Source organism: Poecilia reticulata, linkage group LG21, assembly GCF_000633615.1.
Source record: "Poecilia reticulata strain Guanapo linkage group LG21, Guppy_female_1.0+MT, whole genome shotgun sequence".
NCBI lineage: Eukaryota > Metazoa > Chordata > Actinopteri > Cyprinodontiformes > Poeciliidae > Poecilia > Poecilia reticulata.
Genome location: NC_024351.1, coordinates 5,183,831 through 5,207,286, shown reverse-complemented (window position 1 = coordinate 5,207,286; position 23,456 = coordinate 5,183,831). Strand labels below are relative to the sequence as shown.

At 38.5% G+C, this 23,456-nt stretch overlaps 2 protein-coding genes across 6 annotated transcripts in view; both read left to right on the top strand.

The window, feature by feature from the left end:
- The first annotated feature begins 2,591 nt into the window (after nt 1-2,591).
- On the top strand, nt 2,592-13,231 carry znf512 (zinc finger protein 512). 4 transcript variants are annotated; one of them, XM_008397187.2, is made up of 16 exons: nt 2,592-2,883; nt 4,647-4,783; nt 4,868-4,923; nt 5,051-5,109; nt 5,859-6,367; nt 6,451-6,564; nt 6,674-6,772; nt 7,040-7,164; nt 8,021-8,107; nt 8,391-8,489; nt 8,565-8,732; nt 8,808-9,026; nt 9,110-9,211; nt 10,046-10,108; nt 10,330-10,428; nt 11,612-13,231. In XM_008397187.2, the coding sequence occupies exons 2-16, from the start codon at nt 4,684-4,686 to the stop codon at nt 12,209-12,211; spliced, it is 2,499 nt and encodes an 832-aa protein (XP_008395409.1). In that variant the 5' UTR covers nt 2,592-2,883; nt 4,647-4,683; the 3' UTR covers nt 12,212-13,231. The 4 variants fall into 4 exon arrangements, with proteins under 4 accessions (XP_008395409.1, XP_008395411.1, XP_008395410.1 ...); XM_008397189.2 differs by having other exon boundaries at nt 2,593-2,883; nt 6,451-6,540; XM_008397188.2 differs by having other exon boundaries at nt 2,594-2,883; nt 8,829-9,026.
- A 99-nt stretch (nt 13,232-13,330) lies between these two features.
- Nucleotides 13,331-23,456, top strand: part of gtf3c2 (general transcription factor IIIC, polypeptide 2, beta) — a 19,727-nt gene continuing 9,601 nt past the window's right edge. The window contains exons 1-11 of one of the 2 annotated variants that reach the window (XM_008397192.2): nt 13,331-14,004; nt 14,877-14,985; nt 15,072-15,621; nt 15,790-15,908; nt 16,136-16,284; nt 16,558-16,646; nt 16,738-16,815; nt 17,136-17,237; nt 17,307-17,534; nt 17,635-17,746; nt 18,248-18,365. In XM_008397192.2, coding sequence (XP_008395414.1) covers nt 14,961-14,985; nt 15,072-15,621; nt 15,790-15,908; nt 16,136-16,284; nt 16,558-16,646; nt 16,738-16,815; nt 17,136-17,237; nt 17,307-17,534; nt 17,635-17,746; nt 18,248-18,365 — 1,570 coding nt within the window. In that variant the 5' untranslated portion in view covers nt 13,331-14,004; nt 14,877-14,960. The other variant, XM_008397193.2, reaches the window with a different exon arrangement.

Here is a 23,456-nt window from a genome sequence, read left to right as displayed (position 1 = left end):
AACTAAATTAAAGACGTTTTAAATATGTACTGTAAAAAACATCAACAGGTCATAATCATATTTATAGAATACTTCTTCTGACATTTGTCATTTTTCCTAAATGAAACTTTTCTGATCAGTTTGAGGTCATTTCAGCTGCTCAACTCTTAATACAGAATACTCAGTCATATATTTATCTAAAAGTTCCTCGGTTCTAGCAGCCGCCGCTCTGTGTGAACCTGCTGCCTGCTGTGGCTGAAAACTAAAGAGCTCCAACCCTGAAACAAAAAAACGGCAGAAGCCTCCAAAACAGGAAGGAAGTTGCACAGTCATTCATAACAACCTTGACGCTTGAGTGTGTTTTGTTCCACCAACAGACGGTTGTTATTTGCATAAAATGTTGTGTGTGTGTGTGTGTGTGTGTGTGGCCCCTGTCTGAGTTTAATCTGTAAACTAGATCTCCTCACCAGTTTCTCGCTGCTGGGACATGTTTCTGCGTAAAAAGAAAGAGACAAAATGTCAGAACTGTTACAAAATATAAACATGCATAAGAAACTAAGTACGTCATTGAAATCAAAGTGGAATCAGCTGCTCTGCACATACATTCACTGAGTCAAAAAAGCAGAAAATACCTTCCAGTGGTTCCTCTTCGAAGCATCCGAGACTCAGGACCCCGATGAGGATCACCCTAAACTATTACAGATATTTACTAATACAGCCTGATTGTTTCTTGGTTTTCTCATTCGTCCTCACTGCAGTAAAGCTAAACCTGTTAGAGAAGCACTTTTACTTTCACTTTGAGCGAGCATGTCTTCTAAATAACTGCAAAGGCAGAGGTGCTGCTTGGGCGGGCAGACCAAGTGTGACAGATAAGAAACAGGAAGTTAGTCTGCTGTACAGTTAAGTGGAAATTATGTGTTAAAATGTGATGAAATCCTCGGGCCTACATGCATAATCTGAGGAGAACATTTTTAGAAAAAAGGAAGGAGCAGAGAAGACTAAAATAGTTATGACAGAATATGTTGGTTGATTTTTAAATCTTTCCATCCACCAAAAGTTTTTTTTATATATATTCTTCTTCATCAGTTTAACATAATAAGAAAAAAATATTTTAAACACGGCAGCAAAATAAGAGCAGCTTCTGCAGAGAAGCATCTGAGAATCATGATCTCTGTGCTGCTCACTGCTGCTGCTGCTGTCGTCATGATGCTCCAGCTTCTGTGGTAAACACTGAATCACTTTCACAAACCTTCTGAGCATAAACACCACATGAAGTTCTCACAATTTAACCCACTGAATGTTTTTCTCATCATGATTTGTGCTGTACGGATTGCGTCTTTCTTGCAAATGTGCTACAGTGAAATAAGAAAGCAGTGTGGAAAACTGAAGAAGACTGAAACCTAAGACAGAATACATATCTAGAAAATTATCTGGAATTTATATCTTAAAGGTGACATGTTGTGCTTCCTTGAACAGGTTAGGATGGGCTCACACAAAACGTGCTCATTACACTTTTTGCACTAAAATCATTCTTAGATGAGGAGATTTTAGTCTGCACAATAACGCAACCGTACATCTTTTGAAAAGCAGAAGTAGAGCCTTGTGCACAACCAACAAGTAGCAGGAAGTGGTTTCTGAATGGTAAGTCAATAACACGCTTGTTTTTTTCCAGCAGCCATTGCACAGCGCATGTGGAAGTGAAAATCAGCTGACCAAACATTCTGGAGCTCAGGCTTGGGTTGCTAGGTAACGGGCTGGGGCATTACATTTGGAAGGTTTTTGAAATGGCTCATTTTCCAGACACCAAAAAACAACTTATTGTAAAAAATGAGTGTGTGGGTTTTTTAAGTGCTTGGGCTGTTTTAGAAGGAGGAGAAACTCAAAATAAGTACAAAATCATGGAAAATGTGAATTTAAAAAAGAGGATCTAAGATGCTTTATCCTTCAGTGCAACATCAAGTTTCTGCTAGTGATCCAAATGATCCATCCATTATTTAACAAGCAGGAATTCTGAAAAGAAAAAGTTTTTATTTTACAAGTTTTAGATCAAAATAAGCATAACATTGTAATATAAAAGCGCTTTACACAGACAGAAAATGATGAGACAGGAGAGTTCTTGATTTCCTCCTTGTTCTTGCAGTGTTCCCTTAGCTACTTGCAAAGTTTTGTATAGTTCTCCATAGCTTATTTAGCTAAACTGAATAAAAAACTGTATGAAGAGTAAATATATTACCCATCCATTATCTATAGCTGCTTATCTGTGCAGGATTGGCAGAAGAGTCCATCACATGGCAACACAGATATGATAAACAACCCACAACTAAGGCTAATTTAGCTGAAAACCACTTAACATGAAAGTCTGGTGGTTTGCAAGGAACTAAACTAAAACTCATAATTCAGATTTTTTTTCTTTTTTTTTCAGAATTTGGACTTTAATTCTCTGAGATCAGAAGTCAGAATTCAGAGATGAAAACTAATAATTCTTAAATTGAAATCAGAATTTAGACTTTCATCTTTTGAGATCAAAAGTCATAATTCTAGGAGTTTATTTCTCTTTTTTTCGGTGAACTCAATCCTCCTCGCAGGGTTAGCATTGCGGTATGTCCCGCAGGCCTTGAACGCAGCAGCAGATGCGGGTCTTATTTGTTCTCTCCAGCAGGAGGAGGGCGTTCCGCTCAACAACACACGCATCCAGTGGCTGCTATATTCCTACGTGTGAGTGCGCTGGTCCGTATGTAGGTGCAGCCACAGCTTTAGGTTTTCTCCGTCTTCATCCAGGGACCGGGCCTGCCCTTGATGTTAGCCCGCCTGGCGGCTGCTCTGCCGGGGAAAAGGCGACAGAGGAGGCCGGCCTGGAGGACATGGAGGCTGGCCGTCCTTGCAGAGGGACTGGGCTGTAGGACGGTAGGCTCTCTGGTATTTCTTACCCCGTTAAGAAACAATGAAAGGCGGTCAGGAGTGGAGCCTCAGTATGGGGGCGAAATGCTTATCGGATATCTGACACGAGCTCTGCTTTACTGCGTTTTCGTCGTCTGAAATCCAAATCTTTTTGTTTTTTCTCTCTTTTATCCACCCAGATACAGATGGTGGTGGCCAGAGATCATTTTTTGATTCTCAGCTTTGCAAAAATGGCTCTCTTCTTTGCAGGTTTAGTGTTAAACGTCATACTATTCAGTTTTTTATTTATTTTTTACTATTTTCTTTTACATTTGATGTTAGTGTTGTTGAAACGGAGCAGACTGGCCTCATATGCGCACATCCATCACAAACAGCTCACATGTCAGGTGGGATGCAAATGCAGAGTAAACACAACAGGAGCTGGAAGTGAATGTTCATCAGGCGTTCATCAGTCATCACAACTTTTTCTGAAAGAAATACTTTGCCTTCTTAACTCTACTAAATTTACATACGAATATAATTTCCAAAATTCTAAAAAAAAATATTCTGGAGCAATAATTTCCCTCAAAATTATTCCCTATTCTGCTTACAGATGGTTAACTTTTATAACCATGAATATTGTGGATTTTCTAAAACTTTCTACACCTCATTACTCTCATTGAGCACTCCTTTTGAAATGCAGATTTCCGTTTCAAAAGAAATTAGATTTTAATTCAAGATGATTCTCAGTTTAAATGTATATGATGACAAATCAAAGGAATGTCAAGACATTAAAAAATTATTCTATTTTATTTTTGTAATTAAATATTTTTAGACTCCAAACAAATTTTGCATATTGTCATTTTTTAATATAAAGTTGAAAAGGTGCGTCACAATCCTGGTAATCACTCGGGGATGTTTAATGAATATGTTATTAATTTAGGGGTTGTTTGTTTTAAATTATTTAAAGATGGAAAGAACAATAGTTCATTAATTCCTTTCCTTCAAGTCAGTTTCTTGTTCACAGAAGAATGTATTTGCAATAATACAAGATCATTATATCCTATTGTAATGGTAATTAAAATGTATTATAGATGTTATTAAAATACTTCCATTATGTTTGCAGCTTAACTTTGAACATCAAATTTAAAGAATACCGTTCAGTTGAGGCAACTAATTCCTAAAACTATATATGTTTAAAGACATTTATGTCTTTTGTTATTCTGATCATAATAAGTAAAGCAGGACTTTTAAATTACTTGGATAAATGGAGATTGAATCTTTCATTTATCAGCAGGAGCAGCCTTGTTTACAGATGGAGGACCTCAGGGTTCCGTCCTTGGACTTGATTTATTTTGTTAAATTTTCCTTTCAAGTGTTTCAACTTTATTCTTGTCTTCCTTATCATTCCTTTTTGATTATTTAATTGATACTTGTTTTTATTATTACTCGTCTCAAATTGTCATGGAACTGTATTTTATAAGGTCTTAACTAAATAAAATTGACATAAAAAAAATTGATTCCTAATTTATTGAGTTTCCTTTTTTTTTGCAAATTGTATATTCTTTCTCAATAATGTGTCATTATTATTTACTTTGAATTGGTTCACAATTCAAAGTAAATTTCTGTAAAAATTGCAAAACAATGTAAAGAAAATCTGAATTAATTTCAAATTAGAAATTGGACATAAATTAAACTTAATTTTCCATGAAAATAGAAAATGTCCTGGCATATTTTGGGTAATAACAACTGAAGTCCATGAATGTTTCTTCCATTATTTCTACTTGCAGTGCTGATTTCTTCAGTGGAGGGCTTGGCTCTCGTAGCATGGACCCCGCCCACATCGGAGGGGATATGTCACCTCTGTATGTGCCGAGGAAAAGGAAACCTGTCCAATCACAAGCCAGAAGTTCACCTCCATGTCCAGGTAGAGCGATAAAGAAGGAATGTATTTTTATATTCCCACATTTTGTCCAGCTAACTGAACTTACTTTGTGTTTTTAAACATCAGCTGTCCAAAGGTTTCCTCACAGACAAGGTGAACTAAATACGTTTGAGTATCCAGAGGTAAGAAAGACAAACAACTGCATCCTGAAGCTTTTTCTGTATTATATTATTTATGTTGAAAGTTCTGATTTATGAGTTTGTACGGCTGTCCAGGCTTCATCCTCACAGTTCTGTTTGTTTTTTGCAGGATGAAGAGACTCAAGATCAAAACGATGTAAAGATGAAAAGAACTTGCAGCAAAAAAAGGTAAGACCTTTGAATTATAGCCAGATAGCAAATGCAAGTGCATTTTTTTGAAAGTATATTTTTTTCTGACAGATTATATTAATTACTCATCATCTAATGTAGACTGTTTTACTAAAAAAGCTCACATTTATGTGGTTAGAAACTGTTTGAGAACCAGTTGATGAGCCATGTATGAACACATCAGGTGTATTTCTCTCATACCATAAAATGTGCCTGAATTGCATTCTGGGTACAGAATGTGTTGCACTTCATCACCAGTGGAGAAAGTGAGAAGATATAAAAACACTTAATTTACACAGCAGATTTGCTCAGCTGGTATTACCGCTAGATGTTCTGTACAATGGCTGCTGGACATGACAAGTGTTTTGTTGACTTATTTAGAAACCTCTTGCTGTGTTCTTGTTGGTTGTGCAGGAGGCTCCAATCCTGCTTTTCAAAGACGTACAATTGCATAGTAACACATTGGTTTGTAAATGTTGAGTTGGGGGCGTGGCCAGCAGCAGCTTACTGGATTTAAAGCGACAGTGACAACTCATTCTGAAAGGAGCTCAAATTAGGCAAAACTGAGTAGACTAAAATGTCATTGTTGTGCAAGAAAGCTAATATAATGTTTTGTATATACCAATAGACATTTCCTAACCTGTTCAAGGAGGCATAATATACTAAAAATAATACTAAATAATACAAAAAAATGAGAAAATGTTACATTGTGACAGGTTTGTAGTATATATATTTTGTTTTCATACCAGATATGAGGACCTCCAGAATGTTTCCTTGGGATCTGTGGATTATCCGACCACCAGCTGCTCTGTGATGTCATCAGGTGGCCTGGCCAACGGCTCGGATGAAAGGTCCATAAACATGCCTCCAAGAGAGATGGGGAAGGATGTTTGGCCTGAAGGACCGGAGGCGAGCCGGGAGCAGCCGCAGCCTGAGGAACAGACCTGGAGCTCCAGCAGGGAGCGAGGCCCCGAAGCCTGGACTCCAGGCAGGGAAGAACCCCAAACATGGATTCCTGACAGAGATAGAGGCCATCCTGGACCGGATCAGGCTTGGATCACGAGCCAGGAGCAAGGTCCCGAGTCTGGATGGGGGCTGGGGAGAAACCAAAGCCAGGATCAGGCCTGGAACGGTGGAAGGGATCCAGGAACAGACGGATCCTCCGGCGGACCAGAGCAAAGGTGGGGAAACGGCCAAAGCCAGGATGAGCAAGTCTGGAGCGACTCAAACAGGGAGCGAGGAAACATCTGGAGACCCGGTAAGCACCAGAATATGTTTCTCATATGCAATAACCTTGTTACATAAGGTAGCTCAATGTTATTTTCATATTATATTTCAAAGACATGAACATGAAGAAGGTCCAGAGAGCAGAAGTGGAGCCAAGCCCTGCTGTAAATAACTTCCTTCCACCACCAGAGGGCAGCATGTCCTGTAGGTCTCCATCCTGTCCAACAGGTTCAACTTTTTACAGAGTGAAAGTTTGATTTGGATTCAGTTGAGAACCCATTAAATCACAAATCTGATGCAGTAATAAAGAAACATATTTCATGTATCTCAATTTTAGATGCAGTCAGTGTTAGTAGGAGCTCAACTGTCCAAATGAATGAAGATCAGAAACCCATCATTCTTCCAATCAAGAAGGAACCTCCAACCTACCCTCCAGGTGAGAACAGCTTAGTTAAAAATGATCTAATTTAAATTTATTTGATTAGTATTAAATCTAAATGTCACCTTGAAGTTGAATTGGATCCAGGAAGTAGTCCTGCAGTTTGAGAAGTAAACTTGATCCTTAAATGTTTGTATAAAATTATCCATAATTTGCTTTATGTGCATTCATTAGATGCACAGATAATCTGTTGGTTTGGTATTCAGATATTTCCGTCTCTGATAGTGAAACTTTATTGTTATTCTTGCTGCGCTCCGTCTCCAGGAAGCCAAGAGGAGCGCTGGCAGCTCCAGATTGTGGCCAAAGGGAGAGTGACGTGTCCCAAATGCAAAAGTGTGAGCAGGAAAACTGTGGAGGGGCTGAAGAAACACATGGAGAACTGCAGACTGGTGAGGCTTCAAACGCTACCCTGAAACATTTATATTATAAATATTATATATGTTACATTTATATTTATGCCACTTCAAACTGTGTCCCATTCCAACTGAAAAATTCAGTGAATTTTGTTGGGATTTTATGTGATAGAACAAGAGTGGATTATAACTGTGAGAAAGGTGAGAATGAAAAGGATATAATTTATGCAAATAGAAATCTGAAATGTGTGGTGTGCATTTTGAAACAAAACATTGCAGGAATTATTCACACTCATGGCAAATTTAAAATTAAAATTATTTTTTAAGTTTACTGATCGGCAATGAGGCGGGCATCTCTCAAAATAAAATTATTACTATTTTACAAGTCTTTAATATACGGCTTTTAAAATCATATATTAAAGTGACTTTAGCAGATTAATTTTAATTAATTACATGCATGTAAAGGGTTTTTTTGTTTTTTTTCCCACATACTTACACATTTCTAAATCTTTGCACAAGCAATATCAGTAAACAACAGCGATTCAGGATTGAACAGAAGTTTGTGGGATGTTATGATTTTCTGACTTCACCCTTCTTTACATTTCTCCAAACTGCCATGACCTCTGATGATCTTTAATCAATAATGTTCTCTGACAAACCACTGAAGAATTTACAAAAATGTCTGACACACCTTTCAGGGTTTTTTATTATTATTTTCCTTCCACTTTAACATGTTTCACCAATTTGTGTTAGTCTACCATATAAAATATCTGTAAAATACACTCCTAAGTCTTTAATAAGACCATGTGGGTATATATAACCATATTTATGCCTTGTTTAAATACTTGGTGTAAAGTATTAAACTTGTTAAAAATGTGTTGTCAATCTGCAGCAACCGTTTACCTGTCAACACTGCGGGAAGCAGCTTAAATCCTCCACAGGGATGAAGTATCACATCATGGCTGACCACAGTAACCTGGTAAGATCATTATTTATATCCTCTTTATTTCTGTTAGTATTAGCAGGGATGCTGGCTGTTTTGCGGTGCATAACCCACAACTTATTAGTAAAACCTGATGTTTTCTTGATTTATTGTGTATTTTAGGCCTCCAAAGTACACACTATGTTTTTTGTTTCACCTGCTGGAGTTTTAAATGTTTGATTTAATCATTTATAATGCATGTGCAACGTGTTTTATTTATAAATTTGCTGTAATATCTGCAATGGCAGAATGCTGACATTAACTTTTCTAATCTTGAAAGCCATCCGCTGATGACACCAAGGGCCTCGACGACCGCGCCATCAAAGACAAACTGCGTAAAATCCTGAAGAGACTCGGCAAACTGAAATGCTCTAAAGAAGTGAGGCGTTGGTCACATTGCAGTTTGGTTTGTTTTAAAACCATAAAAGACTCACAAGTACCTTTTATTTCCCAGGGCTGCACTGCTGCCTTCACCAGCATCATGGGCTACGTGTACCACATGAAGAAGTGTGGGAAGGAAGAGTCTGAGCTGGAGAAGCTGCTGCTGAATTGCTCCCACTGTGGGAAAGCGTACAAATCCAAGGCTGGTCTGGAGTACCACCTGAAATCAGAGCATGCTCCTGTAAGCTGACTTTACACATTTACAGTCATTTGTCACTTCTAGTTGCATAAATTACTGCTAATGTCGCATTTCAAGACTTCCACTCGTTCCTTCCAGACGCCCCAGAAGCCCGAAGAGGACGAGGCCCTGAAGGCCCAGAGGGAGGCTAACCCAGAGCGGACGCCCAGCGGCAGAGTGCAGCGCGCCTCTGCACAGGTGGCCAACTTCCACCTGGCTGAGATCGCCAACAATGAACTGCCAAAGGACTGGCCCAAGAGGAAGTTTCAGTCAGACCTTGTGCCTGACGATAAGAAGGTATGAAGAATGTTATTGATCACAAAAATTGGTTTTGTGAAAACTCTGAGGGTTTAATTTTTTCATTTTGTTGCCATTTCCAGTTGAAATACGCCCGACCTGGCCTGCCGGCGTTCAGCCAAGAGGTGCTGAGGAAGTGGAAGAATGAGGTGAAGCTGCAGAGGAAAGTTCACTGTCCTAACCAGGTAGGACACACTTTTATTTAACATTTACTAGAATTACATTTTAAACCTGAACAGTTGATCTGATTTAAAATGAAGTTGATGATTTATTTGCAATCTACTTCGAGCTGCGGTTAGGTACTGCCAGCGTGGACCAGACAATAGAAAGTGCTTACAGGGGCAATAGCACCAAATAATAGTTTTCTGGATATAGTCTGCATTTCTTACAGACATTGTACCTCGTATTAAAGTCATGGGTTCATTTCGCATGTCGTGTTTTTTAAAAAATATTATTGGATTTCTATTCATCCATCCATTTTCTTTCACCCTTGTCCCTCAGTGGGGTCGGGAGGGGTGCTGGTGCCCATCTCCAGCCAACGTTTCGGGCAAGGGGCGGGGTACACCCTGGACAGGTTGCCAGTCTGTCGCAGGGCAACACAGGACACACAACCATGCACACACACACTCACACCTAGGGGCAATTTGGAGAGGCCAATTAACCTGACAGTCATGTTTTTGGACTGTGGGAGGAAACCGGAGTACCCGGAGAAAACCCACCATGCACAGGGAGACCCAACATGCAAACTCCATGCAGAAAGACCCCAGGCTGGGAATTGAACCCAGAACCTTCTTGCTGCAAGGCAACAGCTCTACCAACTGCGCCACTGTGCAGCCCAGATTTCTATTCATTTAAACTCAAATCCATAGAAATATCACCATAAAGTTATAGCAAACTTTTGGATTTACACTTCAAAAATGCTTTTTTTCTACTTTACCTACACCAACTTAAAAATATACAATGTTTCAGTAACAGTAAAGTGAAACTCGTGTGATGTGTTGCACTATATTCTTCCTCAGGGTTGTGACTGCACATACACCAGTGTGTCTGGGCTGAAAGCTCACCTGGGACTGTGCACAAAGGTACACCATCTGTTCTGTGTCTAGAAAGATCATTTCCTACAAATTCAGTTAAACCTTGGAATAAATATATCAAACCAGCATATTTTTCTTCCTTCTCTGTTTTATATCCCTAAATAAAACATAAACTTTGAATTAAAAAGTAATAGGTGTATTGTTTAGCATATTAAATAACTTTTAAATGTGAAAATATTCTTACTTTAATTTGTTTTGTCTTTTTTCAGGGTGAATTTGAGGCTGGAAAATACAGATGTTTGATCTGCAACAAGGAGTTTAATTCTGAAAGTGGAGTGAAATATCACATAAACTCAGTCCACTCACAGGTAATAATAAATTACCAAGTTTCTTGCTTTGGATATGCTTTTTTGTCCCATTATTATCACGCTTTATGCTGATGACTACATTGTATTCATTTATTCTTGATAGGCTCAGAAGGGTTCAGAAAAGATTTTATTTCAGAATAAAGCTTTCTGGTCATATACAGATTTATTTTGAGAATTAGTTTGGGGAAAAAAGATGCATCTTGAAGAAAAGCAGTTCTTCTGGGTGAACTGTTCACGGCAGGAAGCAAATGACATAACATAAAATAAAATGAGAAGCTTGAGTGATGCAAATTATCAACTGAGTTAATCTAAAGTTGATCATATTAATCAGTCAAGCAGCCATTTTCTTAAAACCTGAGTTTTTTATGGATTAAGAAAATCGGTAACTTTTTAATAATATAAATTGCAAAATCTTTCATAATATGGTGAATTAAAAAAAAACATAATAAAATTTTAATATTTTGTATCAGCTGTATACATTTCTAACTAAATAAATAGAAAGTTGTGGTTTTCTCACATCAATACCCCACGAACATAGAGATGCTCATACATAAATACTGTTTGGTTGCTTCTACAGGAACTACAACTTCGCGCATTAACTCACCACAGATCAAAGAAATCAACGTTGCAAAAGGTTTTTTTTCCCGTATTACATTTTTTCAGCCTTCAGTTGAAGAAGCTGCTCCGTCACGCAGCTCGGTTGAATCGTCGCCATTAAAGTGAAACTTAAGGAACTTGTTGAGTGTTTATATTTTAGAACAAAACCGCTTAAAGTGCATTTTGCATCCCGCACCGAACTCTGCTTGGACCGTTTCTCTCTGCCGTTCTAGGTTAGCCGCCATCTTTAATTTCTATAACAAAGGACGCGCCTAAGGGTGACCAGCGGTGCCCTCTGCTGGATGGAGGCCAAACTACAACACTATAAGAAGGCTTAAACGGATGTTTAATCGTTTGGAACTCATTTTAATCTAATAAAATATTAAATCAAATTCTATTCTAAATTAAATACTTTATTGATTCCAATGGGAAATAAAATGTTGTAACTCATATTAATTCAGAATTCTTCAGACTTGTAGATAATGATGGTGATTATAGTCAACAATTAGTAGTAATTGGCTCCCGTTCTAGTCGCTTTACTTAACCATTCTATGTTCACTTATATCTTCGCTTTATGACCTAACAGGACTGGTTTGTAACTAACAAAAAAGCCTCCAAGAAGTTTGAGAAGTTCCTCAAGAACCAACCTAAAGAGTCAGTCCATGCAAACAAGCAAACTGTTGACCAGTACCACTTCCACCACCTGCACCAGCAGCAGCATCACCATTATCATCATCATCATCACCACCACCAGCAGCCCCTGCAGCATCCACTGCAGCCTCTGCATCACCTGCAGCACCAAACCCAGTTCCTCCACCCGGAGCAGCAGAACCTCCACTCACAAGACGAGCCAGAACTCCACTACACTTCCCTAGAACCTCCAGCGGGACCGGTGTGGTTGGATATGGACCGCAAGGAAGCCGTGCTGGGACCGGAACACATCGACATGCACATGGTGGACGTGATCAAATCAGAGGAGAACAGCGATGAGATAATGGAGGTGAACGGGCGGATAAAGGGAGAAACGATAGGAGAAACCGGGATGGTGGACGGGAAACAGACGGACTGCTTCGGTTTCGGCAGCAGTGAGGTGGAAGCCGGGCTTCATGGCACGCAGCGCCAGATCGACCAGTGGAACCTGAAACAGCCTGACATCATGGAGCCGCATGCCGACGCTGCAAAATGATGGAGAAATGCCTGATAGGATCCTGCATCAGCTGCTAAAATAAATGATGCAACAGACGGCTACTCCTACTAAAGATGAGACGACAACAGGAAGCATACTACAAATAAAACTTTGAGCTGATGAAGGACATATAGCATGAAGTTGTGGACTTAACACTAAATGTAGTAACAACATTTATCTGGGCGTTTTCACAGATTTTTAATGTCTAATTCTTTTAAAACCTTCCTGTCTTTGTTGTTAACCGTAGAAGGTAAAGTTAGTTCAACACCACGTGAGGATGTCAGCATATTTTATTTGAGAACATATTTTGTTCTCTCTGACAACACTTTGTGCCTCATAAGTGTGATCCGTCTAACCTCATTTTGTTTTATTTACATCTGTGGCTTCATCAGATGAAAGACAGGAGAAATATTAAAGTAGCACTCCAACTCAGTAACTGTTTCTTAAAGTCAAATGCCTTTCTCTTATGTGTAAAATAGACTTTTCCAACATTTTGATCCCTAACAAATGTGTTATACTTCTTTTTGTGTTGGTCTTGATGACATAAAAAAGCACGTTAAGTTTTATTCTTCAATATTTTCAGTGTCAAAAGCACAAAAAGAGATTAAATATGATTAGTTTCCTCCACTCAAACTGATCCTAATATTAGATGAAGTCTACAGCTGCATAAAGTTCACACACAGCAGAAAATCTGTTATTTCAAACACAAATCACAAAAACTTTTCGACTGCATGAATACATTTTGTTAACTGATGAAGGGAAAAAATAATTTAAAATGTCCTGTTTCCAGATTTGTTATTGTCTCCTAATGTATTCCTGATATTGATAGATTAGATGAATGTTCATGTCCTCTGCAATTTACATCCACTGTTGTTAGACATGTTTATTTCAGTTATTTCTAGCGCTGTTTAACAAATATATTTTTTTCAGCTGATGAAATGTTAATTAATGTATTTTCTTGTTTTCTGCCTTTTGCACTTTTCTTTTCAAACCAAACTAAAGAGTCAAGTCTTGAATGAATTTGTCTTAAGAGCTTCCCACTGAGCATTTTAAATGTTTGTGAGGTGTTGTTTGTGTTTCAGGACAAAACTACAATTTTGACTTTTATATACACATTCTCTGCAAAAAGTTAACTTTTTTTCCCTTTCATTTTCAGTGACCGGAATTTTTCATTTCATAGATTGGATTCCTGATCTTGAAAACTCACATTTTGAAAGATATCAACCATGTTCTCTTTATGTAACAACAAACATTTTCTAGTGAGTTCCCGTGGTAAAGTGAAAAATAATTGTTCAAATTCTTATAGATATAAGGAAAATATTTGATTCTGAGATATTAGGTGAAACTGGACAAATATAAGTCTACCCTTCTTCAAGTTGACTCTTTATATCATCTCTGATATAATCACCAGGAAAAAAAATTAAATGGCCCCTGAAGTGGAAAATTTGACTTGGAAATTCCTCAAAATCCAATATGTCTGCCATATGTATGAAACTTTGCAACAGCAGTAGTAATAATATGTTTGTTCATACTTTGAATATTTTACTACAAATATGCTAGTACAGAAATTACTTTTTACTTTTACTTGAGCAAAAATATGTTCAAGAATTGCTTCTCTGAGGCTACTTAAGTACAGCTTTTGGGCACCAGTGATGTGGAAACGAATCTCTTGTAATTCCACTTTGACCTGGCAGGGGGCGGTGTAGACCACTATGCCTGTACAGTAACATGGCGGTCTGATGTAAGGATATTGTAGGTTTGATTTTTCAGATGCAACGGGACCGACACTGGAGGTATTTGCAGTTTTTTTTTTTCCTGACTAAATAGTAGGTAGTGTATCTTTTACGTCGGTTTTCGCTCTGCGTAGTCCATCATCATCTACATGTTTATCCCCGAGAGCTGCGCTCGGGATTCGATCCCGTGCTGTTGGTGTCCGGTATCCCGAGTTTGGTACCAGGAATTCCAGGCTTTGCCACCGGGGTGGAAGTCCAAGAGTCTCTCGCGATTAGCTTTTAATGGTGGCAATCAGTGGTGATCCTCATTTCCGTAGTATTGAGGTGAACGTAGCACAACACGCAACTACTACATTAGCTAGTTAGCTTAGCCGTGTGAGTTAGCCAAAATGCGAAGCTCAAAGGCGCTGCTGACTTGCTAGGAAAACAACCGACTTTTATAACTGAAATAACTTTCTGTTTTGTTTATTTTGCGAATAAAAATGTACCGAAACAATGGGAAACGTGATACAATGCAGGGTGCTGATTTTTATTTGTTAATTTCTTGTATAAACTCTGCTATTACTCAGTAAACGTAAACGATAATTTTTTTCAATGGAGTCTGGTGTACATAGTGACGGTATATCTCCATAACGCCAGTTAGCATCTGATTTCTATCTTCAGTAAATGTCAATTTTATTGCCTTTTTTGTCTGTACTGCATTTGATTAACTCTAAATTAGAATCTGAAATTGATAAACTATTATTTTTTTCTATATTTTTATATAGCGCTATAAACCGCAAACTCACTAGTCCCAATTCACTACAGATTGTATTTAATGAATTGCTTTCTGCTTAAACTCATCGTAGTTATTTACAATTGTTCTGAAAGTTTATTAAAAATAAACTAAAAAAAATGATGCAATATTACTGAATTATCATGCTCTCATCCAGTGTACAGTTAATCGAAGTTGAACAATGCCCTATAGATGACGAAGCATATTGCAGGACAACCCTCACATAAATAACCTGGAGCCAATGGATCCCGTTGACTCTGGACAAGGTTTGTAAAAACATACACATTTTTTTTTTTTTTTTTGAAAAATTGTTTTGCAAAGCATTATAAAATAATTCAATCTCTCCTTGCAGGGCTGGATACGCCATCACAGCAGGATAGTTATTTGTCTTCTAGCTCAAGAGGACGACAACGAAAGAGAAATTCTAAGTATGTTGATTTTGAAACCGATGACACAGATATTGTTAAAAGCGTCAAACAGAAATCCACTCGAAAGTCAGTGGGGAAAAGAGCAACCTCTCGAAAGACTCCCACAAAACCGAGAAAAACTCAAACACCTGAACAACACACCACAAATGGAGAAGAAGAATCACCACAAACAATCCCTGCAGACTCTGTTGACACAGTAATAACTCCTAGAAAACCAAAAAGACCCAGAAAAACACAGCCTGCAGAAACTGCCTCTGCTGCTGGGGACCTGCCGACTGGAGAAACTGGAGGCGGTGTTGTAGAAAATTCTGTCCAGCAGGAAAATGGGTCACTGAAGCCGAAAAGAAAGTATGTCAGAAAGAAGCCTGTAGAGGAAGTTAAAGACCCTCCGGATGAAGAAAAACCAGATCCTCCTGCTGAACCCGATGAGGAGGTCCAGACTGGGGGCCGTCGCCGGAGAGGAGCTGCTAAAGCGTAAGTCAAGAGTCAAATTCAAGAGAACTCTTGAATTAATGCATAAAAGTTGTGAGAAATTTATGAGTATTCAGGAAATTTGATACAAAATCTGTAAGAAGCCATATCATCTGTTAGCCATGTGGATTCTCAATATGAAGTTCTATATTTCTTTATTTCTTTTTGCAGGGCGCTGAAGTACCTCCAACTTTTAGCCAAAGAGGTTTTCTCTCATCCCAGAGATGAAGTCGACTCCAAGCTGCACGAAGACGAAGGATCCGAACAGAAATCTTCCAAACGGACAAAAGGTTCAGCGGATGCCCCCGTCACACATTGTAGCTTCTGTTTGAGTATCACCAGATTCATTTGTAATCAGTGTTGATGAAAAAACAGCTACGGGTAAAAGAAACTAAAAAATGGGAAATAATGTGTGCATAAATAGAAAGTTTGGTTCCCAAAAAAAGCATATAAACGTGAAGAAAAAATGGCGACTTTGTGTGATGCTACATTTGGTGATTTTATGTCTGTGCTCAAGGTCGAAAGAGAAAAGTTGATGACGTTGAGAAAGACTTTGTGCCAAATATGGAAGACGAAGAAGCCGATGAGGAAGAGGAATATGAGGAAGTGTCAGATGCTGAATCAGATTTTGGGGAACCAGAGAAATTTCATCCAGTTTTTCACCAAGTGAGATGATGCGTAATATTTACTTTCATTAAATACGCTGGGTTTGACATTGTAATGTTAATGGTTTAGATACTACTGACTCATTATTTAATATTTACTTTAATTTGACATTGAAATAAAAATCAGAGATTGATTGTTTGTCTAAATATTCCTTACTATTAATTTACTTTAATAATATTTTTGTTTCTTAATAAATCTAAACTTAATTATCAATAAAATAACCTCTTTTGGTGAATTATGTGAAAACTCATCCTGATTGTTTATGTTCCCCAGCCAAAGAGCTCAAATGGAAAACCTCACAACGGAATCGACTTTAATACCATCAGAACAATTCTGGATTCTGCTGAGATGACAAAAAAATTGTAAGAATAAATGAATAGAAAGAAAATTCTAGTGATGCAGCTAGAAATCCAGTTAGTTTTTGTATTTTTGACCATGTGTCTGTGCTTTCAGCCGGGAAGAGAACCACAGCAGCTGGGTGTTTCCAGAATGGGTTCCTTCCACTAACAACTGGGAGCCTGTACCAGAAAAGTAGATTATTTTCATCTGTTTGCTTTTTTAGCTGAATCATTTACTTGGAATAATAAACAAATTAGTGGTGGAACTTGATTAAAAATCTTAATCGAGTTAATTGCAGGGTTTATAGATAATTAATCAGTAAAATTCTCAAATAGATACGCAATTTGTACATGTCTTAATCAGCCAAAGGATGTAGATTAGCAGCTTGTCAGCAGCTGATGATGTGATCCAGACCATGTTAGTGTGGATAATAAACTGTTAGCATGTCAGGACATTTATGAAACTGTCATATAACATTAGCCGTCAGTCAATCTAAGTCATTGGTTTTTCAGTGAATTAGAAAAATACCTTCCTCAAGAACTGGAGTCTGCTGCCTTCAAAGTGTCCAGAGACAATCTGAACCAGGAAGAGACGCCGCTGCTGAGACTCAGCAGGTGAGACTGATGAGCCTTGAAAGGTTGAGTGAATGTTGAGTTAAGCTGACTTGTTGCTGAACCTGTCAGGTTTGAGTCGATGGCAGCTCACCCGGGCTTCTGGGACATGTTTCTGTTTGCTGGTGGACCCGTCTGGGCCCTGGAGTGGTGTCCCACCCCGGACGGCGCTCCGGCCTCCCAGTACATCGCTCTGGCTTGCCATCGAGGGATGGATGACATGCACTATGTGAACCAGACCTACTCAGAACCCGGACTGGTCCAGCTGTGGGACTGTGGCAAACTGGAGTACAACAAGAGGTAGATATAAAATACATGCATCCAGACTGAACTCAAATCAATTTCCTTTTTCAGTCTTACTGTTGACTGATTGATAATTGTTTGTGTAAATCCTGTGCAGACCAGACTCTCAGCCCTCCCTGGCTTACGGTTTGGCTCAGGACAAAGGCTTCATCTGGCAGTTAAAGTGGTGTCCAGCAGGAGGCTGGGAGCTTCCTGACTCTGTCAGAAAGGTCAAAATAATTAGCATTTTGTGTATTTTTCAGCCAGAAGCTACTTAGTTTACTTCAGAATATATTATTTAGTCAATATACACAGAATCATTTCAGTAGGCATGATATTAAAAATAGATTCATTTTACCAAAAGTTAACGTACAGAACATTAACATTATTTAATGCCAGCTGGTGTTATGTTTAATAATAGTGGAACATTTTAAAGCACAGATAAAACAATATTACAGAAAACAGTCAACAATATAAATTATTGGTTTCATATTAGAGTTAATAATGTGTTCAACCTAAAACCATGTATTTTCTGCCATGTTGTCTTCTTGTTTTCTTTTCATTTATGTTCTAAAAATAGTTTTAATGTTGTAATGAAGTGATGTATGGATCACTGTAAAACTAGCATTGCTGCAGCTAAATGTGGATCCCAAATAAAGTCAATTAAACTCAACATGTATGTGTTGTGTACCTTTAAAAACATGCAGTCTCATCTTTCCTTTTGCCTTTAGGCTCCTTTCTTGCCCAGGCTGGGCCTGCTGGCTGTCGCCACGTCCAGCGGCGTGGTCACCATCTACAGCCTGCCTCATCCTGATGCTCTGCTCTCAAACACAAAACTCGCACACCCTGGTAAGACTCTCTATCTTATCTAGGATTTGCTCAATTCAGATTTTCTTTTCATTGTAAAGGTGACGTGTCGGAACTCTGCTTGGGTTGCTAGGTGACAGGCCGAGTTCCGCTGGCGTTGCTAGGTAACGGGCTGGAGGCTTTTTGAAAGGCTTGTTTTTTAGACACCAAAAAACGTTAATTTATTGTAAGAAAACACAGACGGGTGGTTTTGTTAAGCACTTGGACTGTTTGTAGAAGCATAAAAACCCAAATGGAAGCACAAAAACGTGTAAAATGTGAATTTTGCTTAACAGATCCCCCTTAAAAAGAATTTTGTCAGTGGGTGGAAAGGTTAAGGCCTTTAGCTTTATTTAAAGATTATCTAAATAGACGTAGTATTTTGTGGTGGGAGGAAGCTGGAATCGAACCCACAGCCTTCAGATTGTCACATGACAACTCTTCCCATTGACCCACAGGAAGGAAAACTTTGGTTCCCAGCGACGTTTTGTTGCTTAGGATGGTTCCTAATTAGGTGAAACTGTTCAGAAGTTGTTTGCTCATTTAGAGTGAAACGGAAAATTTGTAATATTTGCTTTATTTAAATTTTTTGCGTGGTGAAACAGAATGCCAATAACGATGTGATCAACTCGGCAGGTTTTTGTGGTTCTTTCTTTGAAATAGTCATTTGCAGAATCATTTCAAAGTCATGTTACTCATAATAAATTGATGCTGAAATGTTAAAAGATAAAGAATTTCCTTATTAACGTAACTTCACAAGATACTAAACATTCCTCATTTTATCATGATTTTTCTCATAATATTAGAACTTTATTTTCATATTAGTTCATTTTTATTTTGGTAATAGGATTTTATTCTAATTTTTTTTCTTTAATCATAATATTATGACTTTATTCTCATATTGCATTTTCTTTAACTAAAAAAGTGAAGTATTTGCTGTGTCCAGCAGAGGGTGCTGTTGGCTCACTGCAGCCTTAAATCTCTCTGACATCACTAAGTGTTGCAGGACTGCAGAGTAACACCTGATGGGTAAATCGCACTAGCTCTGCAAGAAATGTCCCAGGAAGCGGAAGATTTGACTCAACATGATCCAGAACTTGATTTTGATGTTGGCTTTTCTCAGGAAAACGTTGCTTTACTGGGCTAATGTTTAATTAGAAGCAATCTGTGAGCCATTCAGTGTAGATTTTCTTCTGCTTGTTGCCTCAAACCTTATTTATGATCTGCTGGAGCATCAAGAAACGTTGTACCATTTTCCAAAAACCCAAACTTGTCATGAAGATACTTCAGGAAATCATAAACATCAGAATAATTATGAGAAATTATCCAACATTTTTGTTGATGAAGTAATTGATGAGTAGCTTAAGTATGTAAGAAGGTGATGTCAGGAGGCTTTTATAGGCAACTACATGAACTCAATAATTATTTAATCAATCAAACAGCTGGATTATCCATCATATCAGACATGGAGCTCATTAACTGGAGCAAATCTTAGTTAAAATGACAACACCCGCTGGGGCACTCAGAGTTTTTGTCTTCCAGCTTTAGCGGTGACAGTAGTTTAAAAAAACCTTGTGAAAAAACCGAGTCCATGCTGAGATTATCGATGGTGGAGCCTGTGGTCCAGTCCTGTCTGCTGCCTCTGGGGCTCTGCTGGCAGAACGCTGTGTGAATGAGATTAATGACCGCTTTATCTGCAGCATCCATCATATGCAGAATGGCGCTTGTGTCTGCGTGAGTTAGTGTTTTTCATTCCTGTCAGGGGTCTGCTCCGCCGCTAATCTGATTAAACACAACACCAGTCCGGAATCATCGCATTTCAGGACAAGAGAGACTTGAAAATAAATGGTTTTTACACAGACAGTATATTAAATTCATGTTTTACTGCAGATAAAAGAATAAAGTTTGACTACAGTTATTCAGTTGGGAAAACCCACATGAAGACACAACTGTTTTTAACTAAGATATTAACACAGACTATTGTTAGCCTTGTAAAAACTGCAGTATAACTTTTATTAGAAAAATGTGTATTTTTTTTACACATTTGTTGAAACTGTCACCATGTCGTGACTGTTTAGCATGAGACACGTAATGTGTGAAAAATCAAGCTCCTCTGCGTTCTATTTGTGCTATCTAGAAACAACCAATCAGAGCCAGGAGGCGGGTCTTAGCGCTGTCAATCACCTCTCAGTGTGACGCTCTTTGGTAAGCTGTCATGAATGCTCAGGCTACTTAGCATGGCCACCAATGACGGCAGTTTTCCTGTAACATTAAGTTTTTTCTCTGTTATTAGCATATTTAGCAACGAGTACATGAGCTTGATTGACATTGGGACCGATATATTGGTGAAGCTTGAGCAGATTTAAATAATAAATTTAAATAGGATGTGAAGCTTGTAATTGTCACTTCACACCTTACATCACTCACCTCCCTTTCTTGAAGAACTTGTTCTCATGTCTTTCCTATTTTCAAGAGAAATTCATTTCCCAAGGAAATTAATTTATTTTTTATTTTTTTGCAGGATTAATAAACATAAAATGAGCTGTTTCTTCTATATTAGCTGATAATTGTATGAATGATGCGAAAAAGATGAGTTTTAAATTTTAAACTGCGTTTGTTTCACATGTTTTTATTCTTAAAGGAAAACCAATAAACTGCTGGGTCTCAGCCTGGACACTATTACACATGACTCGATTTTACAACTAAAGGAAATATACGCGAGTCTGAATTTGGACATAAAAACCTCTATAAAACCTGACATTTCTTTTTTTTTATCCTCTCCACTGCTCTGTAGCCCCTGGTTTCCGTTTTATTTTCTTGTCACGGATCATTGGGTCCGATTTCCGACCACTGGTTATAGTTATTGGATAAAACAGTTTCCAGGTGCTCACATTATAAAATAGCAGCAAAGCATAACAGGTGACTCAGAGCTTCAGATGTACATTTCCATGTTTCCTAGTATGTGATTTGTATGTTTTAGTTTTAGAATCCAGATGAAACTAAAACATTGTGTTTTTATCTCACTGTTTGACTTGAAATCCAACCAAACTTTTGCCTTTCTAGATAAATTTGAATTGATTCATTTCTATTTCCTATGAGCCAGAATAATAATAACGAGAAATTTTAGGTAGCAAAATAAAATTTTCAGCATGAATTCAACTTGCGCTAAAGATTAGAAGGTGAGCAGTTTGAATGAAACGTAGTTATAAATTAACAGTTTTGTAAAAGCAATTTTTTTTGCTTAAATTGATTTCTAACTTCATAAACGAATCTGTGACCAAATAAAATAGTAGGTCTTGGGTTCAAATCCCAAATCTTTTTGCATGGTGTTTGCTTGTTCTCCCTGTGCATGTGTGGATTCTCTCAAGGTACTCCAGCTTCACATTCTGCATGTTTTTGTACTTCCACTTGGGTCTCAACTTCTTTTAAAAACAGCTCTTACGAAAATCACCCAGTTAATTTTTTTGTTGTTGTTGTCTTGAAAACATGTCATTTCAAAAACCTCTATTGTAAGTCACAGTCCATGGGCAGTGATCGTTACCTAGCAACCCAGCCCATCACCTAGCAACCCAAGCTGAGCTCCAGCATGTTTGGTCAGCTGGTTTTACCACTGAAAGACAAGTGTTTAGCTGCTGACTTACCTTCCAGAAACCACTTGCTGCGTTACTGTTGGCTGTCCAGGAGGCTCCACTTCTGCTGTTCAAAGACCTCTGGTTGTAATGTAGAGTTGGGGGGCGTGGCCAACAGCAGCTTGTTTGGATTTAAAGTGACAAGAGGCCCTAAAACAGATCAAATTAGGCTGACTAGACTCAAATCTCACTATCTAAGAATGATTTTGTGCAAAAAAAATTTTAATGAACATGTTTTGTATCGCCCATAAATCCACTCCAGCCTGTTCAAGGAAGCATAGTAGGTCACCTTTAATTTCAGTGAAACATCCATCCATCCATTTTCTTTACACCCTTGTCCCTCAGTGGGGTCAGGAGGTGCTGGTGCCTCTCCAGCTGACGTTCCGGGCGAGAGGCGGGGTCACCTGGACAGGTCACCAGTCTGTTGCAGGGCAACACAGAGACACACAACCATGCACACACACACTCACACCTAGGGACAATTTAGAGAGGCCAATTAACCTGACAGTCATGTTTTTGGACTGTGGGAGGAAACCGGAGAACCTGGAGAAAACCCACCATGCACAGGGAGAACATGGAGACTCCATGCAGAAAGACCGGGAATCGAACCCAGAACCTTCTTGCTGCAAGGCAACAGCTCTACCAACTGCGCCACTGTGCAGCCCCAGTGAAACATCCATCATTCATAAACAGAAAGCTATCTCATATGATTCTGGTTGGACGCCATTTCTGTGGGGAAATTGACCCAAACGGGTTCAAACAGAACCTATAAGTGTCTCTGCTCTGTCCTTCCGAGCGGCAGCCCACTTCTGTTTGCCACAGATAATTGTAAATGGCTTTTGTCGATCCAGTCGCCACAATGACTGAGAGGAGGAGGCCGTTAAAAGCTGCAGGACTGGAGCGGGGCGGTGACAATGAGCAGTGAGGATGTGAGGTGTTGTTGGGAGCTCACATAATTTACGGCGCCTTTCTCCATCAGACAAGGATCTATAATTGAAATGACAAAAAAGATGCATCGCCGAGCGGGTTGTTAGTGTTGGAAGCTATGAATTTTAGCTCTTGCAGCTGCCTCGTCTTGTATCGCTGCGCTGTCATTCATCGAGGACTTACTTTGGGCCGGAGGGGCGACTCAAACTGCTGCGCTTTGCACCGGCTTTTTATTCTCTGCTGAAAACAATCGTTGACATTCTGTAGTTTTTAGTGTTGGAATATTTTTAGATCAAGATTTAAAGTTTCTCTCCTTCAGGATTTTTTAAAATGGATTTAAAACAGATTTATTTACAGAAATAATGATTATTTCAGGGTTCAGGTTTAATCCTGAGGTACAATTTCCACAATGTGATTTAGAGTCTGGAAAAACAAGATGGAGGATGGTCAGATATTTATTTCATAAATTCTATATATCCATTTACCTATCAGCTTATCGATCCATCCATCCATCCATCCATCTATTCCTCCATCCATC